This window comes from Falco naumanni, chromosome 4 (genome assembly GCF_017639655.2).
Source record: "Falco naumanni isolate bFalNau1 chromosome 4, bFalNau1.pat, whole genome shotgun sequence".
In the NCBI taxonomy this organism is placed as follows: domain Eukaryota; kingdom Metazoa; phylum Chordata; class Aves; order Falconiformes; family Falconidae; genus Falco; species Falco naumanni.
In genome coordinates this window covers 102,026,416-102,042,134 of record NC_054057.1, presented here as the reverse complement: position 1 = coordinate 102,042,134, position 15,719 = coordinate 102,026,416, and the positions used below count along the sequence as shown (strand labels likewise).

Below are 15,719 nucleotides of genomic sequence, written 5' to 3'. Positions count from 1 at the left end.
GCAATATGCAACTTATTCACTGTACTTTTGTCATTTTCCCCTTTATACTTTATACAGATTCTCAAAGAGCAGACTAATTCCTAAACATATTTCTCCACAACGTTCTTGGACTATACATGAAGAGCTGAACAGTCATTTCCAGATATAATCTAGTTACACATTCTTTCTTTGCAAGAAATAATTACTCTGATCTGTCTCACCCCCATCTCTCAGTGCACAAAGCTACAGGAAGTTTTGCCGGTGCTATGCCAAACAGAAAGTAGCTAACTAGCTATGTCAGGCCCCCACTGGGCAGGAGCCATCACTAGGCACTCACTAGCCTCGTACTCCTAACTACTTGCCCCTCCTTGGACTCCTTGTGTAGGCAGGCCCAGGACAGCAAGCAGAACCTAACAGAAATGGGAAGGAACACTGGCAAGGGGAAAGCAGGAGAGGCTGAAACCAGAGCTACAATCCCAGCAAAGCATATTCCCTGCAGGAACTACAAGTGTGACTCCCAGAACGGGCTGCATGCTGCAAATGAGAATATAGGCAGTGAGGAACTCCACTGGGAAAGCAGACACGATGCGGTACATGTGCAGATCCCTTTTATTCAAAGGACAGTATAATATAAACTAGACAGCCACAGGTATCGCAGAAGAGGCTGACCAAAAGTTAGTTGACAGCTATCAGCAAAATAATGCAGGTGAAACCAGAATACCTCACTTAATCCTTCACTTGCCCACAAAGTACAGGCAAAAGTGAGAAAGCAGAATGTTCACTCAGAAGAATAAGGTCCTTATAGTAATACAATTTGACGATAACACTGACAGCACCAAAAGGGTCCCATCCAGGTTCCTTCAGCCAAAAGTTGCCTACTTTCAGAATGTAACCAGCTGCGTCCACTTTAAGTGGCAGCTGCAGACCGTTCCACAAGTCTTGACTCATTTTGGACAATTAATAAAGAGGGAGAGTCAGAGCAGTTCAAATCAGCATTTGTGATATAGGCTTTGCCTGTTCCAAACATAAAGTCACCTTGTTTTCTTTTAAAGGATGAATATATTTTAAAGAAATAAAATAGCAACAACCGTTAAGCAGTTCATAGGCCACTGAAAGGCCTCTTGACTTTCTACAGGCTCTCCAAAAAGCCCAGCAGCAGCAAGCCACCTACTGCATCCCAGTTCTCCCAGAACATGCTGACATCAAATAAAGCCCTAGCAATCAAAGAGAATGTGCATCAAGCATTTCAATGTGTTCTCCTTGTTATTTCCTTCAGTTCCAGACATCTCAGGAAGCCTACCTCCTCAGATTCTTTTGCAAGCCTTCTCACTGCAGCACGTCCCAAATTAATGTCATGTCACTCAAACCTTGTTCAGTCCTTGGGCACATCTTGGATACATGCCCACCTTGCTTTTCTGAATTTGAAAGTCTAACATGCTAATTCAGGTCAGTCTTCTCTCTTCAACTAAAACTGAGCCGGTAACTTTACTGGCTGCCTTACTTAAAAGTCTCTGTCTCTTCCTATTATAAGGTGGCTTATAGTAGAACACACAAAAAAAGAAAATAATTGAATAATTTCCAATTGGAAGAGAACACTCCCTTCTTTGTTGAGTGTCTTTCTATCAGGAAAACTGGGGGGAGTGAAAATGAGAGACTCACCTTCAGGGCAGGAATCTCCACATTGTCACCAAGGCTAACAGAGCCAGAAAGAACAGTCCCTGTCATCACTGTGCCTTGACCCTTGATAGAGAAACAGTGGTCAACTGCCATAAGGAAGTTTCCTGAGGGGTCTCTTGATGGCAGGTAAGCCTGGGACTTCAGGACCTGGGGAGGGGGAGGAGAAAAAAAAAAAATAAACGACAGGTAAAAGCTGCATCATGCCTGGGTGAAAAGTCATGACAGCCATACAGCAAAAGGCAGGCAAGCGGATGATTGATTGAACAAGCTTGCAGTTTTACTGATTTCAGGCATCTCCCAATGAGCTCAGAACGTACCAATGTCAAATTAACTGTGTGCACCATAGGAGACGCACACTTAGCAGGAACAGTTCGATTTTCTGCCTTAGAAAGATTTGGCGCTGCACATTTAGCTTGGTTAGCAAAACTGCATTGGCGATAAAGTTGCTGCCAAACTCAATATAAACACTGCAGCAAAGCAAAGAGAAAAAAATATCCTGCAAGCCCCCCCCCCTTCCTTTTCTTTTTCCTCTCTCAAAAGCACAATTTTACAGTGAGTTTTGCTACTTCAGCTTTTTTGGATTTTGTGAAAATGAACTTGTACACAGATATTAGTGTCCCATAAAGCCCATCCTTGCCTCCCTTTCTGAAAAACTACTATACTATGTTAAGTTTTCAAAGTCAACTTCCCCTTCAGATTTCTGTTAACACTTCTTGGAAGATCAAACCACTAAGAAAAACAGCTACATGAGTACCATTTTCTAGGGAAATTATCCAAGTTTAGGATTTCTGTTTTGCTGACAAATATGATGTTTCTTAAAATGTATGATCATCATAGACAGAAGACCTTATTTATAAAAATGCAGTCAGGTACCCAACTGTATTTCAGAGGAAGCGGTTCACCCATCTCAAATCACTTTTGATCTCTGCGTCTGTTATAACATCAGCATATAAACTTGGCACTGCCTTTAATGTCTGCTTTAAGGTCAGAAACAGCAGATTAAGCCCAAGTTGTAATGGCAGAACAACAGAGAGTGTCACTTATCAAGGACAGAAAGGATAATACCTTGAAGCCCAATGGCAGGACTCAACATTTGCCAGCTCTTCTAATATTAGGTCTTAGTTGACAGAAACAGCTGCAACATGGGTATTTTCTTCAAAGGTTTTTAACGCAGGGGAACGTCCCTGTGCATCTACCCAGAACCAGATGAAGACAGAACTAAGGACTTGCCCACCTCCACTTCTCTAGACATTGCTGTGGGCAGCCTCACTCTTGCTAAGTCTATTCTAAGGCCATACCCACATCACACCAGCATGTCCATCGCAGGCCACACATACCTGGGAGGCAGTGCGACATTCAGCACAGAGCAGCTACATAGAACATCCTGCCTCTGTACAAGCCAGGCTGCACTGGGCCAGACATCCCTAGATTTTTGACAACCAGTGCTGCACCCTAACTTCATCAATCTACAAATATTTTAAACCTGGCAGCATCCAAAGCATCCAAATCAGACCTTGAGAAGTCTGCAAAGAATGATGCCTTTCTTTTATGGCTACTTTCTGCTGTCTGCAAATAACAATGGCAACTCCTCCAGGGCAAAGATGCTACTTTTCCCTAAAGCTTATTCACAGAAAGGGTGACAAGTCTACTACAAGCTATAAATTGCTCTCAAACAGCTATTTTAAGTGTCCGGCCCTTCACAGTACGAGATTCATGCCATATAACTTACTGTATAACTTATGAAAACCTGAGAATTTATCCCCACCTCCAAAAAAACCCCAAACTCACACATCCAAATACACTGCTGGAACTAAGGATACCTGTGAAGCATCAGTTTGCTTAACGTTTTCTCTTGTTCATATGGGTCTGATATGTTAGTTATACAATCATGTATAGGGTTTTTCCAGGCCCTACCTCATTCAAGACAGAGGGTAAATCCAGGCCATTCTTTTCTCTTTTGCAGATGTGCAAGGCATGCAGTAAGCAAGGCAGAGTATCACAGAGAAAGATGGTTTCATCAGGAAGGCAGGTGGTGCTCCTCTAGAGAATGAATTCTACGCTTGCTTATGCCAGAACTCCCGTGTATCACTATTCTCTTAAAAATGAAACTTTTCACAGGTAATCATCAGCTAAATGCCTCAGACTGTCCAAACAGAAACCCCAAATCTTAACAGAAGTGCCAAGCGCTCACAATTGCTATCAAAATTAGCACGTACTATGATCTGAACACAAGCATGTCCCAAAAGAGTTCCTAGTTTCCTTAAATTTGGCAACCAAAATTAGTAAACTCAGTGGACTTAGCCCCTTTGTGCCTCAGCTTCCCAATCTGAATATAGATTAAAGTCACCTCTACACTTCCTGTAGGTCTTTTGGAAGTAAATTAACTGTTTGCCAAGTGTTCAAGACCACAGTGATGTGTGCCAAAGAAAAGTCCAGGAGGAAATTAATTACTTTGAATGCACAGCGGCACTTCAAATGGAGTCATGAGGCCACCCAGAGAATGAGAATTAAAACAAACTATAGACTACCTGCTCACTATTTGAGCCCAGTCCATCCTGTGCAAGGAATAACGTAAGGGTTGTTCAGAATAAAGAATCATGCACTTAAACACTGGAGGATAACAAACACACAAAGGAAGGAGACAGTTCCCAACATGTAACTTTTCAGTGCCTGACTTCATACCTTTACTGTTTTCTTAACTGTGATACAATTATAAAACAACACCTACCAAGGATTTGGCAGAATTTTAACGCTATTTAATTCATTATGCTTTGTAATTCTTTACAAATTTAAAACCAATTTCACCACATGTGATAGCTGTTTCTTAAGACAGCTGTTCAAAGGCATTGAAGCCTAATAGCTGAAAAAGGAGATCCACTTTTGGGGCATGCAACTTCAAGTCCTCCATTCACTGGAAGGGAATCCCTAAAGAAAACTGACGTAATGCAGGAGTTCCTCAGCTCTAGATACTAATACAGTGTACTCCAAAAGACTTAAAGAAAAGTTCCATCACATTTTATGTTATTGTTATGTTCTTCAGCAGGTACCTCAATTAATTCAGAAACACCTAGCGGGTTCTCAGACTCTGGGGCTTCTGGTCCACCGGGCTTTGCTGCAACAGCAACAACAGGACACCCACAGAACCTGAAAGAGAGAAAGACGCCCACCATTAGACCACAGATCTCCATGCGTCAATGTAAAGTAGTTCCAGGCCCATCTGACAACGAAGGCAAGGAAAAAAAAAGCCTCCCTCAAATTCAGATTTATCCACTCTTTCACCCATGGTGAAAAACTGACAATTTTTTCTTGAATTATCAGCATCTGTGCTGCAGGACTTCACTACGAAATCTCCAATCCTGTTTAATATTACTTCTGATTCAAGTCTGTGGCAGACAAAAGCAAGATCTTCAGTTTATTTCAGAAGCCAAGGGCCTGTTACCTAGTTCTACTGCAGTGGCTTTGCATTCAAGTCATTTTACTTTGAGACTAGCACCATTTTCAGCTTTCATTAAAGCAATTATAATCCTAGCTGTAGAGTCATAACCTTCAAAACAGGAGCCAAACGCAAGATGACACATGATATCTACCTGAGTCTACAGGCAGACAGCAAGATCTGCAGACAGATCTAAATCTACTGAATCAAAGTTCATGAAACTCACAAATCTCAAACATGCAAAGGTTCAGAGAAGTACTTCCACAGCTAACCTGAGTTTAGTGTTGTCTGACAACAAATTTTACTCAAGTCCTTCGTATCCAGCAGCTTGTTTTACAAATTCATTCAGCAGACTCAACCTTTGCTCCCTAAAATGCAACCTAGTGTTTGAATCATCCGACAGCTTGTTTTGCCTATGTTTTGGAAAGGGAAGTTAAGACTATAAAGTCAAACTAGCACTGCATTTTTTTTAAAAGTCAGGACAAATCATGTAAAATAGATCTATTAAGGCAATGGAATAGTATCAATCACAACGACGTTATTAGTTCTCATAGATACTCGACTCTTATGCAACAGATTCAGATGAAAAGTAATTATCATGGTCATCCTTTTTACACCCAGCCCCTGGACACTTTATCTCAATACGGGAGTGAACTGGAAGATAGAGACAGTGCCTTGATATTACTTAAAAAAAAATAAAAAAAAAAAAGAAGTTGCATTTTACAGAGGGAGCTCATTTAGTCAAGCATATAAGGTATTTTCTTTGTTTACATGACCTAAGTCTGAGGCATCTAGGGACAAGGTGTAATAAAAATGTGCACTGAATTTCTGTTATTAGCCATTAAAATTATGGAAACTTACTATCATACAAGTACTTTAGGGCACTGTATTGGACTAAATAGAAATTTATGCTGAACCAGGTGCTTTACTCCTTTTCCCACATACCAGAACAAACTGGAATAATCATATACTGCCTTTGGAGGCATGTCTAAACGTGATTCAGCCCTACTAAAACTCTTTCTCCATCACATGATTTATTGTCAGCAGAGCTTAGACCCTGCTGGACAAAGATAAAAGCTGGCATGTGCAAAAAAAACCAGGAAAAAAATAGAAATTCTATTCATAGGGACAGTTTGCTTTTACTTTTGGTATCAATCCATGGAACAAGCAAGTTTTGATTAGGTTAAATTTACAAGTGTCAAACTATTCAAATATATGACAGTTACTCTCCTCTGCTTATTTTTTTCACCTTCCATGAAATCTCCTGACAACACTACAATAATTTCCCCAGCATCAATGGCAACACCTACTCTACAGCTGCAACAGACTTCAGATTTGCTTACTGCTATGGAATTGTGCATGCATGCCTATGTGTGTAGAGAAATAATAATGAAGTAAACTGGTCCTAGAAAATACCTCATTGCTGAGTGTTTGGGATCAGATGCAGCTGTCAAATGGTCTCAGCATACACCCTGCTAATAAGAGTAGTTTAGAAATACAAAACCAGTTAAAATCCATGTATTTGGAAATTCAAAGTCAAATGTGAAAGTGGCTGTTAAGAAGTAACACATGCCTGAGATACCGCAGGACAAGCACTATACAATCAAGCCCAGGTCAGCAATGCTTTCAAAGCACCATAAAGCACAGACTGCATATGCAAAAACTCATTTTTTGTTATGAGAACACCACAGAAATCCAGTAAGAGCATTTCTACAATTCAGAGTTCAAATGAGCAATTAAAGCATTATGACAAGACCGTTTCTCTCCAGGTAGAATCACAGCTCTCGTGATCAGCAGATTCACATCCCTCTTTTAAAAAGGGGCCCAGGGGCAAGGACCTCACAGTTAGCACATCAACTGTTTCAAAAACTCACTCCCCCTTCAGTTTTCTAGTCTACTAGTTTTCAAGACATGCTGTAAATACCCATCTGTACTCCAGGATATAAAGAGAAGATTTAATTCAAACAGTGTAGATAAGTATTTCTGAACACCATCTTCCTTACAAAATTCTGTCTCCCTTTTACGAATATGCAACTAGAAAGGTCTTTTTTTCCCCAAAAAAACATTCCAATATGATCTTGGACTAAACCAAGAATGAAGTACCACCTGCAGCAACAATTACTACCATTCAAGAAGAATAAACAAATTTAAAAAGGAGGACAAAATAAAACAGCAGTATTAAGCTAAACACTTAATCATTAAATTCTTGGTATAGATGAGAAAGATACAAAATAAGCGGTATTACTATTAATAGTCAATTCACATTCTACATATTAACCTTTCAAACAACCAAATAAAATCATAAGTCATTGGATAATTATGTCTAAAGTTCTCCTAACTTTACTCAGTGCTATCTCCATCGGGATTACCTATGAATTTGATCAACAAGCTCACAGCTACCAAAAAACTGTTGATCCAAAATGCTTTGATATACTTCAGGGGTCTCCTTTCTCCATCTGCCCTAAAACAAAGGGAAGCAACCTACAGAGAAAACCAAGCCACCCTGTATTTACTTGCTCTTAAATCAACAGTTGCCAGAGAGAACTGAAAGTTGTAGGATTCTAAGTTCACAAGAGAATTTAACTGTCTTGGTGATCTCTGTACCATTCCCAGCACAATGAATGGACCCAAGAACAACACAGGAGCTGGAAAGACACCAACATCTTCGTGGTCACTATTGTGAGAGTTGCATAGTCGAAAAGGGACAGTGCCTCTCAAATAAGGTAAGCAGGAACTGCCATATCCAACCAAGCTCTGGTTTTCTGGTCCCAGTGAAATTCTCTCTTCTGTACACCAAACTCTTGATTCTTCAAACCAAAATGTGACCTAACAGCTATATCCTCATATCTCTCTGGGCAAAGCAAGCTGTGCTTCAGTTTGTGTAACCACTAAATAAACAGCATGTCTGTATTGTATTATTGTATCTATCCACTTCTAATAGCCACATTTCCACTCACGAATCTCGTCACATTCGCTCATTAGGTACCTCAATTAACTGACCTAAAGAGGACTGACAAACATCATCCCAGCCAGAGTCACATTACTTTATATAAAATCCCACCTTTCTGCTTTCCCTAGTTGGGGAAATCACATTTTTCAGCCTCAGTTAAGGAAAAGCCCTAACACACTCTTCCTTCTGGAAAAGAAAAAGACTTGCAGATCACAACAGAAGTTGCAAGCTCATAGACTGAAAACCCAACCAAACACCCAACAGGTCTTCACCTGGATATTCTGGCTTTGTTTTATCCAATCCTCCGAACCACAAGCAGCCCATTTAAGCTGAAAAGCTTAATCACTGGAAAGTATTTGTCTACATGTGAAATTTGCAGATGCAAATTCAAGACTGCATTTGAGTTTGTGATAATCTTTCCGCTCTCATCATCTTTGCTAGGTGTCTCAATGTGTTTAGAGGCATGTTGGAAGGGAAATATGAGAAGTGTTTTTGTTAAACATTTTATTACAAGTTAGCTGTTAATGTTCCTTTTAACTTACTTGGTATTTTCCAAGGTCTTCTGCATTTTCTTAGTCATCTTCTCAATGGCACTTTGTCTCTTCCCCTCTGGAAGGAGATCTATTTTGTTCAGAACTACCACCATCTTCTGGCAGGCAATTTGCCCAATTACCAAGCACTCTGCTGACTGCGTCTGCATCCCTTTTGTCACGTCTATTACAAGCATCATCAAATCAATAATCTGGGCACCTGGAGGAGAATTCATAGTCAATATTGCAGCAGCATACAAACATTAAGGATCATTTTCTCAAACAGTTTCCATAAAAATGGTCAGTATATGTACAAATGCCCAGGAATATGAACAAAACACAAGTCAAAATAAACATCAGTTTCAAACACAGCTGTGTTTGAAAATATGACGTTGGGAACTTAAGCTATTACATGCTACCATGGGATCATAAAAAAACTACAGAAGCATGTGATAGTTTACGTATTCCTCAATATTAATAGTTGAAGTTAAGGATATTACCATTGCATTTTTAATTAAAAAAAAAAAGAAAAAAAAGAAAAATTACCCTTGCAGCAACACAAGCATGATATTTGCCTCAATTCAAAAAGACCATCTAAGAAGCTAAGCAAGAATACAGCACAGCCGAAGAAACATACAACACCACAGGCAGTTGCACACTCTGAGCAACCCTTGCAAGAGCCAACTACATGCCACAACTACATCTGCAATTCCTCAGTCCCCACGTGCTTCCCACCATTTTTTATTTCACAGTTCAAAATTTGATAAAAGTGAAAACAAGATGACCACCACTAGAGGCAGGTTTATCCCAAGTCTCAATAAATATCTACAGTCCCTCAATATGAGGAAGAGACGATTTAAACTCTGCAATATATTATGACTCACTCCCAATTCAGATCTATGTAACTTGAATATAATACTTCACATACAGCCATAAACAGATCTGATTCTTAGATCTCTTCACGAAAAAAATCCTAAATTTTAGGCTGAAGTTACCTATCAGGCTTATAGATTACTTTTATTTTATTTTTCAAAGTGGTGTTGTCATGAACCCTTAATCCTTTGATTGAAGCAATCTGAATGTCATGGGTTTAGGTTAGTTTTCAAGGAAGCTTCTGATGAATGTTCAACCTTCCACTAATTACATTCAAAATTTTCCGGTCTCACTCCTAGTAACTGAAATACTCCAAATACAAAAAAAAAAAGTGCAAGACTTTAACACTGACAAAATATAAACATAAAACCCAAACAAAATTTGAAGCTAAAGCACCAGAAAGTTTTAAGTCAAGAACCATTTTGAAAGATGATCGAAGCTAGAAATCATGCAGAATTGCAGCATTCCGAATTTACGTACTTTTAATACTTGCCTTAAGCTTTTGACCAGAAGAACAAGAAATCAATACAACTGTTCCTTGTTCCTTTGCCCTCTCCAACCTTCCCTCCCTCCCACTTTTTTTTTTTTCTTAAGCTTTTACAATGGCTATGACAACAGCTACCCTTGTTCATAATTCCCATGAACTCAGGATAGGAAATCATTCTGAGGTTGAAGTGCATGGGTGAATGAGTGGGTGGAAGCTACAACAAGGAAAAAAAAAAAATGGTTACAAATGACTATTTTAAACCTAACAAAGCTTTCATCTTGTAATAATGAATGCTAAACCCTTCAGAGTGCTAGCTAGATAATTATGACCTCCCTAAAGCTCCTGCAGATTTTCCACCAATCAAGTATCTCTCCATGAAAAGCTGAAGATAGACTTTACATTTTCAAAAGTATTTTTTGTTTTCATTGTTTCAAGAATTGTATTCATTTAGAAGTTGCTTGAATTATAACACAAGCATCATCAAGGCTGTACAAAAAAGCTCAGACTTCACACCACCATACAGAAGTGCAGACCTAAAGGACAGGAGGCAATGGGAACAAACAGCGTGAAAGTAATTCAAGTGGGACAAAACATCTAGCAACCTGAATGCACGCACTTTTGTGAGTATATACAGCAGTTTTATAAACTTAATACGACATCCGTATTTTTTATTAAACTATACCACACAGTAATTCTTACTGCACAGATAACATCCTTACAACAAATGGAAATTAATAACTAAAACCAAACCATCAAGTCAAATTGATTACTAATCCTATAAAAAGTGCATCTAGTAGAACAAAAATGCTGCAGTTTTTTAGCTAACTGGTGTGACTACTAGAATACAGCAATCCTTATGCTCCAGAGCAACCAGATCCAAATCTGGCTTTGAAAAGGGTGGTGGATAATATGCATTATATATCTCTCCCCTCCAAGAGGAGCCAAAACCTGCACTGAAACAGTTATACGCAGTTTCAGTACAAGGGCCACTTTATCTTGAAACACTAAATCAACTGCTTTGAATACATTTGTTACAAGTATTTTCTTTGTAATTGCTGTATTTATGAATCCAATAGCAAGGCTTTAAAAAAGCCATAGAAATCAGCCGCCTAGTTGCTAGAAGGTCAAAAATGTCTACCTCAGGGCATTTCATAACAAAGGGAAGATGGACAGAAGAAAAATAACAGTCCATGGAAAAACTCCAGAAACACAAAAAAAAAAAAAAAAATCACAACACTCCAAACAAAAATATATTACAAGTCAAGGAAACAGCAGCATACCCAAGTTTGCAAATATGTGCCTCAGTACAACTACTGCGCCTCCTCTAAAGCCTTAACATGCTAACTGGCCACAGTGTAAGAGATGTTGCAAGACTGAACTGAAAGCACGGCAGGGGGAGAGCTGGCACCCAAACATGGTGGGAAGCTGCTGCCCTTCAACTGTGGGGCAACCAAGGAAAAGATCAGGACAGCACTGACAAAAATATTTTAACTGCATTCTCCTCAGGGCATGAGGACGTTGTATACATGTCCACTCACACCTATCAAGACATGACTGCTCAAGTTTACAGGACCCTTGGGTAACAAGGCAAAAATGTAATGCTGAGATTTAGGTCCTCAACTCTCTTCTTTGAGCTGTTCAATGAGCCAACTTTAACAATTCACCTTCTTCCCAATCCTTCAATCTTCTCCTTAGACTGCTTTACATTTTTACTCTAGAACCCATTTCCTTAGCTACCCTTCATCTATGCATAATAGTTCATTAAATACTAAAATGAAATCATCTAGTGAAGTCAAAACAAAGTGCACAGAGATTCACAAATGTTACATTTCTGATCAGGAAAGTTGGCAGCTCACTTGTAATGAGGTGACAAAACGGTAATGCTACCCACCACCGGACATGGAACATCTCATTCAGTACACTTTTTCCTCATAGCATGTAAACAGTAATAGCAGACTCACGATGTGTTTAATTTCATATTCGCTATTTAATGGCACTTGTGAGCAATCAACTTGCTACCATGCTGGATTTCAGTCAACAAAAGGAAAAACATTCCTAAAGAATTTTCTACAGCAGAGCAAGATTTAACTAGGAAAGGTGAAATGAGGATGGATTGTAAGAGTATTCTTATATATGTAATCTCATTACAAAGACCTTTTAATTAAGGGATAAAAATACTACAGCCATACCAAGCTGAGATGTCAATAAAACAACAAGAACAAAACAAGGTGACAATATCACTCAATAAACCTGCACTATCCAACCACAGAATACCTGCCATGGGCTCTCATGCGAAATGGAACACAGAAGAACTGAAACACATTGTTCACTTTTGCTCAAAAAAGGGGACAGGATACAGTCCTACACAGTTAAGAAGAGTGATACGGAAGAGATGAGCGTTCCTCAATCCCTCAACGCAGGCACATGGTTTGAAATTAATCTGAATGAAGCAGGCACATATACAAAGGATCCATCTGCATATAAGGAAGCACAACAATCAAGAATAATACTTCATCTGCATTGAAGCAGGTCATATAGAATCAATGACAAAGTTAAACTAAAGTATTCAAACAGTTTTCCCTATAGAAAAAACAGGTAGTGTAACCTTTTATTTGCTGTTTCATCTATGAAAGAGGTGTTCAAGAACATTGAGGAAGATAAAAGAGTCCTCCTGATGTGTGATTTCTCACTTGTCTGCAAAATGAAAGATCAACTGCTGGAGTATCCTTTGTGTGATGACATACAGCTCAGCCATAGCCCTGTAAAAAGCAAATGAAACAAACTAGTTGTCATCAGAAAACACAAGGGGGTGGGGAAAGATGGGAATTATATTGCAAGATAAGCAGCTAAACCACAGCTAAAACACAAAGTATATGGTCTGAGTGAAGAAAAACAAACAAGAAAGATAACACACGAACACAGAGAATCTGGATGACAGCCAGATACAGGAAAAATGCAACTAGACCAACAGCACTGCATCACAGAGAAAAGACTGCAAGCAGCACCAACAGCACTCATTTGTACCACAAAGGTGACAGGGAACACAGAACTCACAGAAATCAAGAAAAATAAAAGAAAAAGTCTAGCCCCTGCTTTGAATAATCACATCCAACCCACTCTTGCTTCTGAATTTTGGGGAGTATCTGATTATGAGCAGATGTCAGGAAAGAAATTTTTACTTTTTGCTCATGGGACTATCAGAGATATCATATATTAAGACAAGTTTCAAAAGCGCTGAAGGCAGCAACTCAGTTTCCCTAAACTGGCCATCAGCTCCATTTCTCCAAGGCAAGAGCAAAATGACACCACCGCATCACATCATTCAGAACTAGATCTCACTTGACCCTGAAAGAACTCGCCAGCTGCCGAGTACACCCAAAAAGACAAGATTACCCATAAGAATAGTATGCATTAAAAAAAAAAAGTATGTATTGACAAACTTTTGAACTTCAGGAAAAAGTTTATTGCATTTTCTGCATTTATGTCATTTATTGTATCTTCAAACCTTTACCAAAACAGGAAGGCCTATCCAGAGTTCTAGACAACCAGGTTGCAGACCTTCACCCCCTGCATTAAAGTCATTGCTTGTAAATGTGTTGAGTAGCATCATACCCATCTTTGATTTCCACACAGTTTATGTACGTAAAACAGACTTGATTTTGCTCACTGAAGCTGAAGTAAACAAACTCTGCAACGTTCACATGCCACTGTCTCATATCCTTACACAAAAACATGCAATTGATAAAAACCAGATCTGTTATACCAGTATTCACAAGGAAACACCCTGTGAGTACCCTATCTACAGGCTAAATTTAAAATCTGTAAAGCACTACAACTGCCATGTTTATTTTGGAACAGAACATTACATCTTAAATAACAAATCTCCTTCAACCTCAATCACAGAAGTTGTTGCAGTTCTGCATGTACATGAACTCAAAACACCTTCCGTTTGTACAACCTGTTGCATGCTTGTAAATCGTACACCCAAACTCCCAGACTGAGCTGTGTGTAAATGGAGCCATACAGCAAAGCACCACATTTACACGAAGTTAAAGAGAGCATAATTAGGTCTAGGGAAAAAAACTCCAAAACATTTCAGCCTCTCATATTACTTTATCAGTTCCAAAAGCTTATTACTATTTTACGCGCACTGTGCCCACTTTCAGAACCATTCGGTTATAAACTCCAGGCACTAAACCAGCTAGCAATTTCACCCTTACTGAAAAGGAGAAAGAACACCAAAGGCATTTTCAATAAATGCCCAGAATCTCAATTGTTTTCAACAAATGTAGGTCAAGAATATTAGAGCATTTACAGGTACTATTTTGACAAGCATAAATTTAGTATTGCATTAGATTCCCCATAATCCTTCAATATATGGCTGACTTGGCTCTATACAGTAAAACGTGGACTGGTAGAGGGAAGACAAGAAGCAGTCAAGTCCCTGTGTGAATGAGAGGGAGGTTTTCCATGCCACATGAGCACAGAATACAGGCACAGATTCTGACTCCTGTTTTCTTTAACCTACTGTGTCCTGTCCTGTTTGCAGTAATCATTTTAGCTGACTTCGCACAAACAGCACAACTTCTGTTCACAGGCACCGAAAGGAAGCAGAAAATGGAATTTGAAATGTAAAAGTAAAATAAATTGTGGGCCATGAGCTATAATTTGATTTCATGCTTTACAAGGAAATGAAAGAGGACTTCCTTAAACATACTTTTTTTTTTTTAAATATGCTTTTTACCATGTTAGGATTTCCTCTAGTGCAGAAGAGAAAATAGGATTGTAGAAAATGTACCGTTCTCAAGTATCATTGCTACTCAGGGGCAAAGCTCTGTTTTAATGTGCACTTCCCATTCTGGGGAAGAGGAAATTCTTCAATTAATAAACCGGGTGGACTGAGGCGAGTTTTTAAGGTTTAATCAATTTCATCTGCACATAGGATAAAAAGACTGACTATTCTACCATTTTTGCCTCTCCTATTCCCCTTTCAAAAAAAAATAATAAAATCAATGTTTTATTTTAAATTCTTTGAGGTTAGTATCTCCTGTCTCAGGAAATATTGTCTATATCACGCAGTGAGTATGAAACTTCCCCCTTCACAGCCCCCTCTGCTATTTTTTTTTGTTTTGTTAAGAATCTTTATTCAGAAACAACTAAATTATTCTCTGCTTTCATATAGAGTAACACCTTGGGAGATGCTACAAGTCACACAGGATTTTGCTAGGTACTTTAGGGGAGGCATTGTGATGAATAAAGAAGATGTTTTACAGGATAGGAAATCTTCCAAAATTTAAACAGATATAGGAGGTGCAAAGGGGGAAAGAGACATACACACAACCGGAGCACATGAATTACACATGAAGAAACCCTCTGTAAAGCAATGCAAATCATCGATCAAAACTGATACCACAACTTTCATTAGGAAACACTTTGAAAAGAACAGGAACTCATGGAGTTCAAGTATCCCACCACCATTTCCCAAGCATGCCAATTCCCAAAGATTTCAGCAGCTGTAAGCCCAAACAGGGAGCTGTGCAGCTTCAAACTCTGGATAACCTGGAATACCTCTGACAGCGAGGGTCACACTGGCAACCCAGAAGAGTTCTTTCTGAAGGCATAGTAAAGCTTAGAATTATATGCATTATATTTGATTTCTGAACAGTAAAGAAACCGCTGGTTGCACAAATTCCCTTTAAATGAAAAACAGCCACTAAGGTCCTTCCTAAACTGCGAGCTACAAAGAGAAAGCAGGATGACCACAAGGGCATAATTCTAAGCCCATTTCTT

The 15,719-nt window shown here is 39.0% G+C and overlaps 1 protein-coding gene across 1 annotated transcript in view; it reads right to left on the bottom strand.

The window, feature by feature from the left end:
• The window catches only part of EEFSEC (eukaryotic elongation factor, selenocysteine-tRNA specific), a 128,729-nt gene that overhangs the window by 84,916 nt on the left and 28,094 nt on the right, over positions 1-15,719 (bottom strand). Inside the window, exons 2-4 of the mRNA XM_040591697.1 lie at positions 8,582-8,789; positions 4,704-4,800; positions 1,639-1,803 (exon numbers count right to left, since the gene is read on the bottom strand). Of these exons, the coding sequence (XP_040447631.1) occupies positions 1,639-1,803; positions 4,704-4,800; positions 8,582-8,789 (470 nt within the window). The remainder of the gene's footprint in view (positions 1-1,638; positions 1,804-4,703; positions 4,801-8,581; positions 8,790-15,719) is intronic.